The 12,780-nt window shown below is 34.4% G+C and overlaps 1 protein-coding gene across 1 annotated transcript in view; it reads left to right on the top strand.

The window, feature by feature from the left end:
• Nucleotides 1–4,589: 4,589 nt before the first annotated feature.
• Nucleotides 4,590–12,780, top strand: part of LOC131073309 (protein disulfide isomerase-like 5-4) — a 125,251-nt gene continuing 117,060 nt past the window's right edge. The window contains exon 1 of the mRNA XM_058009716.2: nt 4,590–5,120. Coding sequence (XP_057865699.1) covers nt 5,080–5,120 — 41 coding nt within the window. The 5' untranslated portion in view covers nt 4,590–5,079. The remainder of the gene's footprint in view (nt 5,121–12,780) is intronic.

Consider the following 12,780-nt stretch of genomic DNA (forward strand, 5'->3'; position numbering starts at 1 on the left):
TGAAATAAAATGTATGTGATTGTGCATTAGAATCAACATAATAGTTATTCATAAAATATTTACCAATATGTGCATGTGATATAGCAAAACGATCAATGCATCAATATTGTTAGAATTGAAGAAAATTGATTAATATAAATTTTTAAAATTTTAATTGGGAGGAGAAATTAAAGGACTTCCCCCATTATTGATACCTTCAACATGAATCATATCATTGTCTACCAAATTTGCACAATATGTTTTAAATCCACGTACCCTTGAGTATGATGACCATTGACTTTACAAAATTTACAAAATGCATTATCATCATAGTTCTTAGGGAGCTCCCTAGTTGGATCTACTAGATAGATATGTTGAATAATAATCAAATCGGAGCTCAATAAATTTAAAAACACATTACCTAAGGGCTCATGTAAGCTAGTAAATTTTATAAGCATGTGTCAAAAGAAAGTGTACTTGAAGTATTAGAAACATGATGCATATTATCCTTTTTGTCTTTATAATCATTTCACTTTGAGAAAGTATTATACTTTGGAATTGAAAAAGAAAAGAAGATGAATAAACATGAGGAGATAAACTGTAATTAAATGCATTAGAGGCAAATAAATTCAATTCAATATTCTTCACATAAGCATATAAGTTCATAAAGAAACAAAATTATTTAGATACACAATGCCTCAAATAGGTGGCAACATTCTCATAATTTTTTTCTCTAGCTCTTCATTAAGAAATTGATGGTATACCTTAGTACATAATAATTAGAATCTAATAATACAATCATGTAAGTACTCACTATGTCCTTGGGTACACTAAAAAAAATGAAATATTAATATTTAGCCTTTTACTTTGAAATGCTATGGTCAACTCTAAAAAAGAATGAATAGATTGATGAATTAAAGAGAAAAGCCACTCAAAAACATGATCCTTAAAGTATGTGGAAATAACATAATCAAAACCTTATCTTCACATACATAAGTTTAAACATGCCACAATGAAGGAACTTAAATGTGTATTAGGATCACCAATTTTATTGTATATTTTAAAAAGAACTGTTGTAAAATTGCTAGACTTGAAGGATGAGTAACAATCTCAAATGCGAGTCAAAATACTAAGCCTAGAAAAAATCATTCATAGATTTCATGCAAACACATTATATATCATGAAGTTCATTTGATATGTCTTTTGCATAAACATACCTAGGGTAGAGGTAGGAATGATACTAATAGGGACATGAGACACATAAGGTGAGGTGTATGTAGATTGAGAAGAGAAACTTGATGCCAATACATAAACACAACATGGTGGGAGGAATAGAATGTGGCTTATGATAAGGTATGGAAAATTGGAATAAGGAATAGAGAAATAAGTAGTGTAATAGGAGTTAATCATGAACATAGGGATATGAATAATGAAAGTAGCACTAGGAACATGAGTAGTTATGGGATGAGATAACATTGAAAGTAGGTGAGACACTCATGGGAGGTGACAAAGGAGTGAGTGTATAAAGCTCAATATGAGAAGTATGCATAATAATGACATCACTTAGCATAAATGAAGAGGGTGCAAGAGAATACATACTAAGTTGAGGAATACAAGTAGGAGAAGGATCAATAAAATATATAGGTAGGGAATACAATATCCATTGAAAATATTTCAAGACTAGATTTGAAAACTCTTTAACTTCTTTATAAAATCTTTGCCAACAACTGGATATATACTTTAAACACTGGCAAGGAATTTGCTTGAATAGTCACACTCAAAATGCAATAAATTCACACAAAATGATATGTAAATGAATGTGCATGAAATACATAATATTTTTAAGCATAAATATCATTTAAATAACAAGATAATTCTACAACAAATTAGCCCAAAATAATGAGCAAATATGAACCTTCAAATGTATTGCTAGATCACAAGTTTTTAGGAAAAACTCCCTAAACTTCAAACCAACTTAATTAATGAAAAAATATCATAAAAATATAAAAAATAACATCAATAGTATGGCCTCAAGGATGCCACAAACTTTTGCAATACTCAACACACTCATAAACACTATGTAGCTTCAAACTCTTACTTGCAATCTATAACCCAAAATATTGAAAAATGTTGATACTGCCAAATCTTAACACAATAACATTCTTTGAATGAGATTATTCTATGGTATTCATTGTCTCTTATCCTTAGAACACTTGGTAATCCTTTGACTCTTGTCCTTAGATCACCTAAAAAATTTCAAGCTCTCTTTCTACAATCTCCTTCTCTGTTGGTTTATCAACTACTAAAAAAACAAGAACAAGCTTTGATAAAAACTACAACATGAATGGATTATAAAAGCCTAATTCTAAATTCATACCAAAATGGGTGCCAAAATCTAGCTTCCAAGGAAAAGGAAACTTTCATTTGCCAAATGTCTACAAATTCCCCATGAGTTGCCAACTTTACCAAACCGCCCATTAACACTACAAGCCAACAAACTATCCAAGTGAATTTTCCCCAAATCCTCATGCCAAAAAGGGGAAATATATTTAAATTAAATATCTTTTGAGAAGGAAACAAATTCAAACTTAACCAAAGATGTCAAGGGAACTTTCTAAAAATCAATGCCACCAAATAGGACATTAATTTAATATTTATTGTTTGATAAACTTATTTTGCATCAATACAAATAATATATTAAATTAATATATATTTTTTCTTCGAATTGTCTTATAGTCTTGACTTACTATTTATAGGTAGTGGGGACTTACTATTCTTTGTAAGTATCTATTTTTGAAAAATGGGACATGCCAAGGAAGTTGCCTCATGTGTAAAACTAGGAGGAGCAAAATCAACACGAATATGTTGGAGGACCTTTAAGCCATTAGTTGATTAATATTTTATGAAATACCTTAATTAAATGTATATGGTTATCAACATTGATCATGTTGGCAATCCCATGAGTAAAGTTAGTCAAGTAAATACAAAATTGTGTTGATCTATGTGTGCCTCATGATCAAAGTCTTCAACTTTAGGCTCAATAATAGTAGTAACAATAATAATAATGATGTTAACATAAAAATACCATTCTTTGTAGATTGGGCCATTTGGGGATTTAAGTGAAGATTTCTTTTTAAGGGAAAGTGAGGATATGGATGAGACCCTAGCATGCATATAACTCATAAAACCTAAAGGATAAACAATACAAAAAGGAAGGAAGATCTAATTAAAAAATAAGTTATTTGATTTATAAATAAATCAATAGGTGAAACCCCACAGGCTAAAATGAAAGTAGGTAGGGTAGGATGAAAACAAGATCACATAATAAAAAGAAGAACCTAAAAGAAAGTATATCAATGAAGCACAAGCAAAAGGATACTTCAAACTCTAATAAGATTTAAAAAATAAAATATGTAAAAAAGGCGAAAAATGAAAACCTAATAAAGAAAAAATTCTTAAGGTCAAAACCTTAGTTTGCTTAGGAAAGTTAGGTTCACCAAATTTTTTAATTAAAAGTGATAGCTTTCATTATAATGTACTTAGAGCAAATAATTAAATAGTCAATCCACACTAGGATTTTAATGTTAGGTTTGGAACAATAAACGCCTAATTAAAAACAAATAATTTTAATAAATTTATATTTATATTTTGCTTGAGATCTAAATCAAGGAATATGCTTTTGAAGATTTTCATAATTGATTTACCAATACGCAGAAATAAGGACTTTATCCTTAAGAATGACAAAATCTTGTATAAATTGTTAGGTTCAAGGTTGTACCTATAGGACCGAACTTGACATCCAGATATAAACTTCACTCACATAAATGATTGTGACAAAAAATGATCAATGTTGTAAATGTGTCTTGTGTCTAAAGTGAGGTGGTCTATAGGGGCATTGTAATGGAGCTTGCTATTAAAGGATAAACTCTTCTTTTTATTAAACCCCTATAGAAGCTAATTTAATGACAATGAATAACAATTGAAGACAAGTAGTCATGTAGTATGCCTAAGACAATGATGCAAGTTGTTGTGGTAGTTAAGATACTCTTTGAAATTACAATAATTCTTTCATATTAATGTTCTTGCTTTTAAGACATAACACATCTCAAAGGTATTCATTTTCAAATGATTAAGGAATTCTCTTACATATAACCACATAACACAAATTCACACAAACTTGTACTAGGTTGACTCACAAAAATTAGAAGGAAAAGGGTGACAATAATCAATTTAAAACTTTGAATTTTAAAAGTTCAAGGTTGGATCCACATATATGAAAGTCTCTAATCAATTCTACAAATGTAAATCTAAATTGAGATGACAAATTCTAAAATGTAAAACCAATTCTTTAAAAAATGACAATGAAATCAAACTAAAATAAAATTGTGTATAAAAGTCACCATAAGAACATACCACTTTGAACTTATTATTGTATTAAAACAATCTAATCAAATAAATAAGGACAAAATAGAAATCTCTCCTTCAAACATTTTCATAACTAAACCTTCACAATTGAAAAAACTAAATACCTTTTATAACTAAACTTTTACTGAACCTTATTTAGATTGACCATGATTTTCCCTTTTAAACTTAACCTAAATCTAGAAAAAAGTGGGAGTATGAAAAAAAGGTTTAGAGTCTGCTAATGTTCAAATTAGAACCCTGTAAGTGCCGTTTTGAATGATTCATGGAGGGTCCTCGCACTCTCCTTCCTAATTTTTTGTATTTTTTACGGCTTCCTAAATCTGACTTGACCGTAGTATTAATTCGTTTATTTTGACTAGAAAGTATCTTAACCAACGAAAATTCCCACATTGCCGAATCAATGATAAACTTGCTTGCGCTTTAACAGATTTCCAAATCAATGCTGCAATCGGTTAAATTTCCTATTTCTTCCGTCTAAAACGCTGCTGCTTGAATTCATACTGCATTGCGTGTAAAACAGACAGCAATTGAAAATTGACTCCCAAATTTTAGTTTTAACACAGATCGGGCATATTAAAACCCTTATTCATTGTACCGTTTTCTCCAGTGGATATTTCCGAATCAATTTTGTGGTGATTTTGGAATAATTTTGTGGGGTGAATTTGAGCAGCAACCATGATCTCAGGGAGTAAGATCAAGGCTCTAGACTTTTACAGGTAAATATAATTTTGAACTTTGCTTTTATTTATTCAATTTTTTAAAGTTCTGAAGCAGAATGTTTCAAGCAATTTATATTCGAGTGGACCTATTTATACATGCAAACACGGAATATGGTTCTTGTTGTGGTTTAATTTATTTCTTGACATTAATTTTTTATATACTTAATGTAAGGATTAAGAATGTTTTTTTGATTCCCGGTATGCCGTGAGGTTTGGTTTAGAAAGCGTGCGAAATTGACGTTCGATGTGGCTAGTTGATCGATCTTTTTGGAGATCATTGGTTAGGCGGACGAGTTTTTGGTACTAGACTGCTTCTGGGAGAAACTTGTAATCGAAATTTTAACCATAGACGTTGTGAGATCTACTGTCACGAGTAGAATGTGTATTGGATTCCACATATGAGCTTTATATATAGAGACCCCTTATATTTTTCAGCAATGGTTAAATTTTTTCCCTGAAGCATTGGAGAACGTGATGATAAATAGTTCTTGTGGATTTTAGCTATTCTTGTTTAGAGTTTGCATTCATTGATCTTGGGTCTAAGTTTTAAGGATTGAGTCTGATGGATGGGGTCTCAGCTTCTTCTTTCTTTTCTATAGCGGGAGCGCTTGCTTCCAGCATCCGAACTTAGTATCATTATTAACCTTTAAATGCAGAATCCCTGGAGTCGAAATTGCAACGGACTGCTACAATGCAAGGCTTAAAGTTTGCAGTATCCACACAGGAATTTTACGTTTTTCCGGGGGATAGCAGCTTTCATTTGGTCAATTGTCTAGTGGTTCTATGGTAGGGGATTCTGAGAAACAGTCATTCCGAGAAAGATTTTGGGCCAGACGGCAGCTTCCATTTAATAAATTATCCAGTCTCTGAAGGGTATTCGGAACAGTAGTCACTGGTTACTGCTGAGAGAATTTCAGAGATCTTGTAGATTACATGGTCCCTTTCTACTAAGTTTCTGCCATCGTACAGAGAGTTTGGAATAAATATGAAGCAATGCCAATGCCAGTAGAGATAAACATTAAACATCAAAGAAGTGACGTTTGGCAACAAATTTTTTCACAAGCATATGCTGCAAAGCTCTAGCCGTTGACTGAAACCGTACCCATAAACTTTCCTGCTAGAACATGTCCTCTTAATTTTTTAAGGAGAAGATTCCATTTCTTTCTGTGGTCCCGACGAATCTTTTATAGGGTTGCCTACGCCATGAAAATAGGAGCTAAATCCCGTGTATATTGAGCAAGCGCCATCTGCTTTTGCAGCTAGAAAGCCAAGTCCAACTTGTTCCATTGGCTATTTTAGAGTTTGATTTCGAATGAGTACAAGTTTTGTACCATATAAACAAGATCAGCCAATCATACTTGATTAATTGTTAAAGGTCCATTGGATAACACTTGGCCGGTCAGCAAACACAACAGCAATCAGCGGACAAATCTGAATGCACCATATCAATAGTTTTGAGTCCCATAGAAGCAATTATCTTTCTTAGGAGTCTCTCAGCATACCAAGAGATAAAGATATTATATGGAAGAAACCGGGAACCCAAAACATGCATTAAAAGTCAAATAAAAGAAAGAAGAGAAATAATTAATGTTTTTTAAATTGAAAGACATCCTAATTGCATAGAGGGTAAGAGATTGAAAGTAAATGAAAGTGTACACCATGAATTTTGAACTATGCATTGTTCTTGTTAATTTTGAGATTGCTGATTACAGATAATTGCCAAATAATCTCTTTTAACAATGTTAAATAATTTTGGCAGAATGGTAATGAACCCTTCATGCAATAAAACACAACTAAGATAAATACAGCCTGTTAACCCTACTGTTCTCGTTAACTATAAAGTCCAAGAGACTAATTTATACACAAATTGGTAACTACGGTTGACAAGAACATTCTCCCCAACCTCTTCAAACACCTTTTAAATTTACAGCAGTGGCAACAATCATACCTTGCATTTCAGGATGGCAATGTCCTGATTTATCAATGTATTATATTAATCATTTTAATCAGCAACATTTCCTATCATGTTTACAGCAGTATTGATGCCCCTATTAATTGATCACTGTACTAATAATGATGCTACTGAACACTATACTGATCAAGAATGATACAGATCACAATAATGACATAATGCTACTAATCAGTGATCATAAGAAGATAACAACTCAGAGAAGGATAGTTATGTCAAAAGACAATAAGGATCACAGCAATCACAACGTAAAATATTATTAACAGCTGATATGTAACAACGAAAATTCCCAAACAATCACCTTAATAATGCATTTATATTTACAAATTTGGTAATGACAACAATATCCATTGATAAATAGAAAGGACAGCAAGTCAACCGCAGCACTAACATGTGTCATGTAATAATAATGACATTGATAAGTAGAAAACACAGCTGATAGCACAGAAATTAATGAGGACAAGTCAAATGATGACATAATCATTTGTTAGTTTTGTAGTGTTCCATGGAGGTTCAGGACGGGGGGACGCGGGCATGGGTTTTTGGGGACGAGGGGACAAAGGGCCTAAGTTTGGGGACGGGGGGAGAGGGGGGTGGTGGGGTGGCGGTGCTGATATACATATAGTACTTGAAAAACTAGCTATGAAAAGATGTATAAGAATTACATTTCAAATGAAACTTTGGCAAATTAGTAAAATAGAAAAATTGCAAATGCTAAATACTAAGATTTCTTGAATACTAAATAAAATTTGACAAATGAAATTATCAAATTGGAGATTTCTGTTATATCGAAAATATCATAAAGATGATTACAATGAGTAGCATGATATCAAAATAAGTACAAAATGTCAAAACTCCTCATCACTGGAACTACTGGACTCCTCAGTGTCAAGATCTGGCGAACTAACACCAACCAGTCCTGCATCTAAAGTTATAGCATCGTCATCAACCTATGATTGCTCCTCTGGCTCTACATCCCATCTTGTTGTTGGACTCTCTTTGTACACAAGTGTCTTGCGATGATGCAAAGCACTATGTATAGCCACAAGCTTCTTTGCTCTCCTAGAGGTAAGTTTGTTCCTTTTAAGAGAGTGGATGAAGCTATTTGTAGACTAGTTCCTCTCAGCAGCTGAAGAACTAGAAACTGAGATAGCAAATGAATGGGGTCCTCCTGTGCCATAGTTCCTATATCCATCTTAGCTGCGCTTGAATAACCCCTAAGAGTAGCAAATTGGTCCACTCAGTGCAAATCGTACCGACATTATTAGGATCATGCATCTTACCAATGCACCTAAAGAACCGTTCCTACATCTCATCATCCTGAATTGGTGTAACTCTACCTTACCTAGCCTTGTACCACATAGGATTCAATGCATAGGCAGCCATATGCAAGGGAATGTTGAGCTTGTCCCATTTGTGTTGAATGATCGACTGAATATGCTCATTGTAGAATGCTAAAGTGGAGTACTTCACTCGCACGACCACCTTCATATGGTCAAGCATAGAATTGATGCACTCATACACCTCTCCAAGGGTAAGTGCATCCCTATCCCCATATTTGATGACTTGGAAAACTGGAGCAATGATAGAGATTGTATTTTGCATCAATCCAAGACACATCCCTCTTCTCTATCTCCTTCACTCTCCTCCCTTGCTCTATCTTGGCCTCGGCCCACCTATTCCAATTTGCTATCATAACCATGAGTTGTAGTGGTTCTTGCAACTCAATAATTCTCTCCAAGAGAATGAAATAGGATGCATATCAGGGCCCAACAAGTTTCAAGAACTCCTTTGTCGAGAAGCTCTTGAAGAGTGCATGTGAAGTGTGGTGGTTGTAGATAAACATTTGCACATCTCTCGCTTCGTTGATCACTCCTCTAATCCACTAGATCTTCCCCATGTCCTTGAGTGCATTGTTCACGGCATGCACACAACATGGAGTCCACCAAATATATCTGTAAGCTGCCTTAATAAGTTTCCCCGCATCTCTGCACACATGTGCTACATTTGTCACTATTTGGACCACTTTTTGTGGCCCAGCCTCCTCAATAGCCTCCCTGAGGACCTCAAATTGAAAGTCAACATCTTTGTGATGCCTTGTAAAATCAACAGCCCTGAGAAAGTATTGGCCCTTTGCACATGTAACCATGATTTTGATGAGGGGATGATGGCTAATGTTTGTCCACCCATCCATAACTATGCTGCATCCAGACTCCACCCAACATGCCCTCATCTTCTCCATCAAAGCATTGATCTTGGAATAGTTCTTATCCAAGACCGTGGTCCTCAATTTGGTCTCACTCGGTGGCACATATGATGTTCCTCCCCTCACCACCATCAATATCATCTTCTTATATAAGGAGATTGAGCTACATGAAATGGGATGCCATTGGCAAAGAAGAACTTACCAATGGCATCATCTATGTCATCCTTCAGCTGCACTTTGGATGATTCAGCTACGGGGTTACTTTGCATCTCGTGTTTCCCCTTACTCTCTTGTGATTGGGCCACAAAATTGTAAGTGGACGAAGGTCCAGACATCATTCCTTTCGGTTGCAATGTATGTCTAGAAGCAGCTGGTTGGCTCTGCTGAAGTTGCGACCTACCAGAATAGTAGTAGGCATTGCAACTACACTGTCATTAGGAACATCCCAAAGCTTGTTGATCTCAATTCTATATTTGATATTTGTAGGGTCTTCCAAAAAAGGACATGGGTCCACACCTTTTCCTCAAATAAAAAGTAAGTGTGCATTAACTCTACTAATGTTGCCAAACCATTGTACACCACAAATGTTGCATTTCCACTTCCTTGGGCCATCACCTGTCCCCAATGTGCTTGGTATTTTTGATGCAAACTATTTGAAAGGAGACTTAGGATCAAAAGGACCCTTAGCATACTATGCCAGTAATTCGGAAGGGCACTCTATACTAGCAGCTGCACTAGCCATGGAACTAGATTGTGCTCCATAATCAGCTCCATGGTCACCCCCCTTAGCCTCAGGTTCATATTTGGATTCATTTCCACTATGAGAATGAATTCCTATCTCATCCTCACTCATGTCATGAGAGCTCATTGTGACATTGCATTTTCACAAATCAAAATGAAACTAAATTCAATGAGCACTTAGTTTCAGCCTAGTTTAACAAATTTGAAAACAAAATTTAAAATTTGATGTTGAATCTTGAGGACAAAATGAAGAATGATTCCAATGTTACATTGAAATGAATGTATGAATTTGAATTTGCAGCCATAATCTTGAGGGTAAAATGAAGAATGATTCCAATGTTACATTGAAATGAATTCATGAAATGGCTGCAAATTCATATTCATACATTCATTTCAATGTAACATTGGAATCATTCTTCATTTTTCCCTCAAGATTCAACATCAAATTAGATTTTGAAAATGAAACAAATAAAAAACAACAAAAATCCTACCTTGGGCTTGAAAAATCTCTCCAAGTTGGTGTAGAATCCTCTTCCTCTTCTTCTTGCTCCTTGTCACTCTCTTACACTTGCACTCACTCAATCTATCCCTTTTCACTCCTGCAATCACTCTTTTCTCTCCTTTTCACTTAGCTGTTGAAAAAATCAATAAACCAAATGTGAGAGAAAGAGAGGATTTGAGGGGGTTTTGTAAAGGATAGAGGGCATGAATGTGGCCCACATCCAATTAGGAAATTAGGGCACATAAAACCCCCCAAAAAATTGAAATTTAAAAAAAAGAACATTTTTTTTGGCTCCCAGTGATGGGAGACTTCCAGCCATCCTCGAGATGATTGAGGGACGCCTGGGCATCCCCAAGACGTCTAGATGTCTCCGGTGTCTTTGGACGTCTCAGTGGTGGCGGCGGGGGGATGCCCCGTCCCCATCCCCATGTCCCAGAGATGTTCTTGTCTTGGAAACGTGGGAGCTGGGGGGGAAACGCGTCCCCGTGTTTCACTGCAGTTTTGTCTAGAAACGACTATGCACATGAATCTTAAAGAATGATAGTGGTGTTCATTGTCATCAAATTCAACAACTTGATAATCACTAATCACAATAACATGTATGCTCCCTATTCACAATATTTTCAAACTTAATTATACCAAGTGTCTTCACAATTGTAGATGACTATGTTCATTTTGGAAATAAAAAGCTAAAACAGTAATAACTGCTATTGACCCTTGGCAACAGATCTAACTGGCATTCAATAATGGTAGCTTGAAATCTTAATAGCTACTACATTGTTGAAGGTGTATAACCTGTTTATAAAAGTTTTAGGAAAGCACGATTGAAAAATTGCGGTCTAATGCTTATATAGGAAAAAACAAATAAAAGCTAAGTTATTGTGATATTGCAGATAAGATCACAATAAATTGGTGAAATTTTTGGTCAAAGTTGTGATCAAAGATATTTTGTTTGAAAAAACTGCGATATTTTCAAGAAAATGTTGGGAATTCTGCCAAGAAAAGATATATTGGAATATTGCCATATTTAAATATATCTGCTTGGATGGTTTTGACACCAAATGCCATGTCAATGCAAGTTCCATATCAGCATGCAGATGACATAAGTTTTTGGCCAAGGCTAAATTGGTGCAAATTTACTATTTACAGGCCAAAACTTTCAAAGGCCATAGCCTCACCATGCAAAATCATTTTGAGCTCCTTCTTTTTCATTTCACACATTTTTTTTATCCCCGATTCAATGGTGTAGCTTTTATCAACTCAACCTGCATCAGGAACAATAGATTCAATGGTGTCTAACTTCAATGTAGACAAGCTTCACAGATTGATTTATGCTTCATGGACGATCCAGTTGGAGGATTATCTTAAAAGTCAGGGACTATGGGTGCACATCTCTTGAGATAATCTACTCCCCAAAGACATAGCTAAGCTGAAGATCAGGGAAAGACAATACAAGGAAATAATCCATAAATCATCACACTACTGTGAATGATATATTTCACTGCCACTGCATCATAGAGATTGATCCAACCAAATTATAGGACAAGTTAAAAGAGCTTTCTTTGTATCAACAACACTTCCCAAATAAATTGATTAAAAATAGTAATTTGGACTCTCAGGCTTCTGGATTTTAGTTTTATTGAAAGGGTTTCTTTTGTAATTCAACAGAATGCACAGTGAGATTAGGGTTGTAGGAGGGAAAGACGTGAAGGATTCAGAATATGTGAGTATTCTTCTAAATCTGTCTACATCTCTTCATTGAAAAGTTCAGGGATCTGTTATTTGAGGAAGTATGTCAAACTCTCAACCAGCTTCAGGCCTCCTCGCAAATGATATTTAAAATATCTTTGGCACTTGAATGTCAGAAACATAATATTTGGAGGGAGGAGGAAGGCTCCTTACCTTCTCTGCGAGTGCCATTCAGAGCCATGTTTTCTAATGGTTTTGATTCTTTTTAATCTTTTGAATGTCTACATATTTTGAAAATTTGCTTTTTATAGTATAAATTTCCTGTTTCTAACCTATTCTTTTTAATTTTATTTTAGATTGAATCAACATTTTTTTGGTACTGTAGTTTTGAATTAATTAATATATATTTCTACTTTCAATTATTTGTGTTTTTTGAAAGCTATTATAAAATTAAAAATTGTTTCACAGGCTCCTAAAGAGCATTTAATTATTTTTTAACGCAACTATGTTTGTAAGGACTGTTAGCAGAAGCTGCAATTTCTATTATCAA

The sequence above is a fragment of the Cryptomeria japonica genome, chromosome 5 (genome assembly GCF_030272615.1).
Source record: "Cryptomeria japonica chromosome 5, Sugi_1.0, whole genome shotgun sequence".
Classification (NCBI taxonomy): Eukaryota; Viridiplantae; Streptophyta; class Pinopsida; order Cupressales; family Cupressaceae; genus Cryptomeria; species Cryptomeria japonica.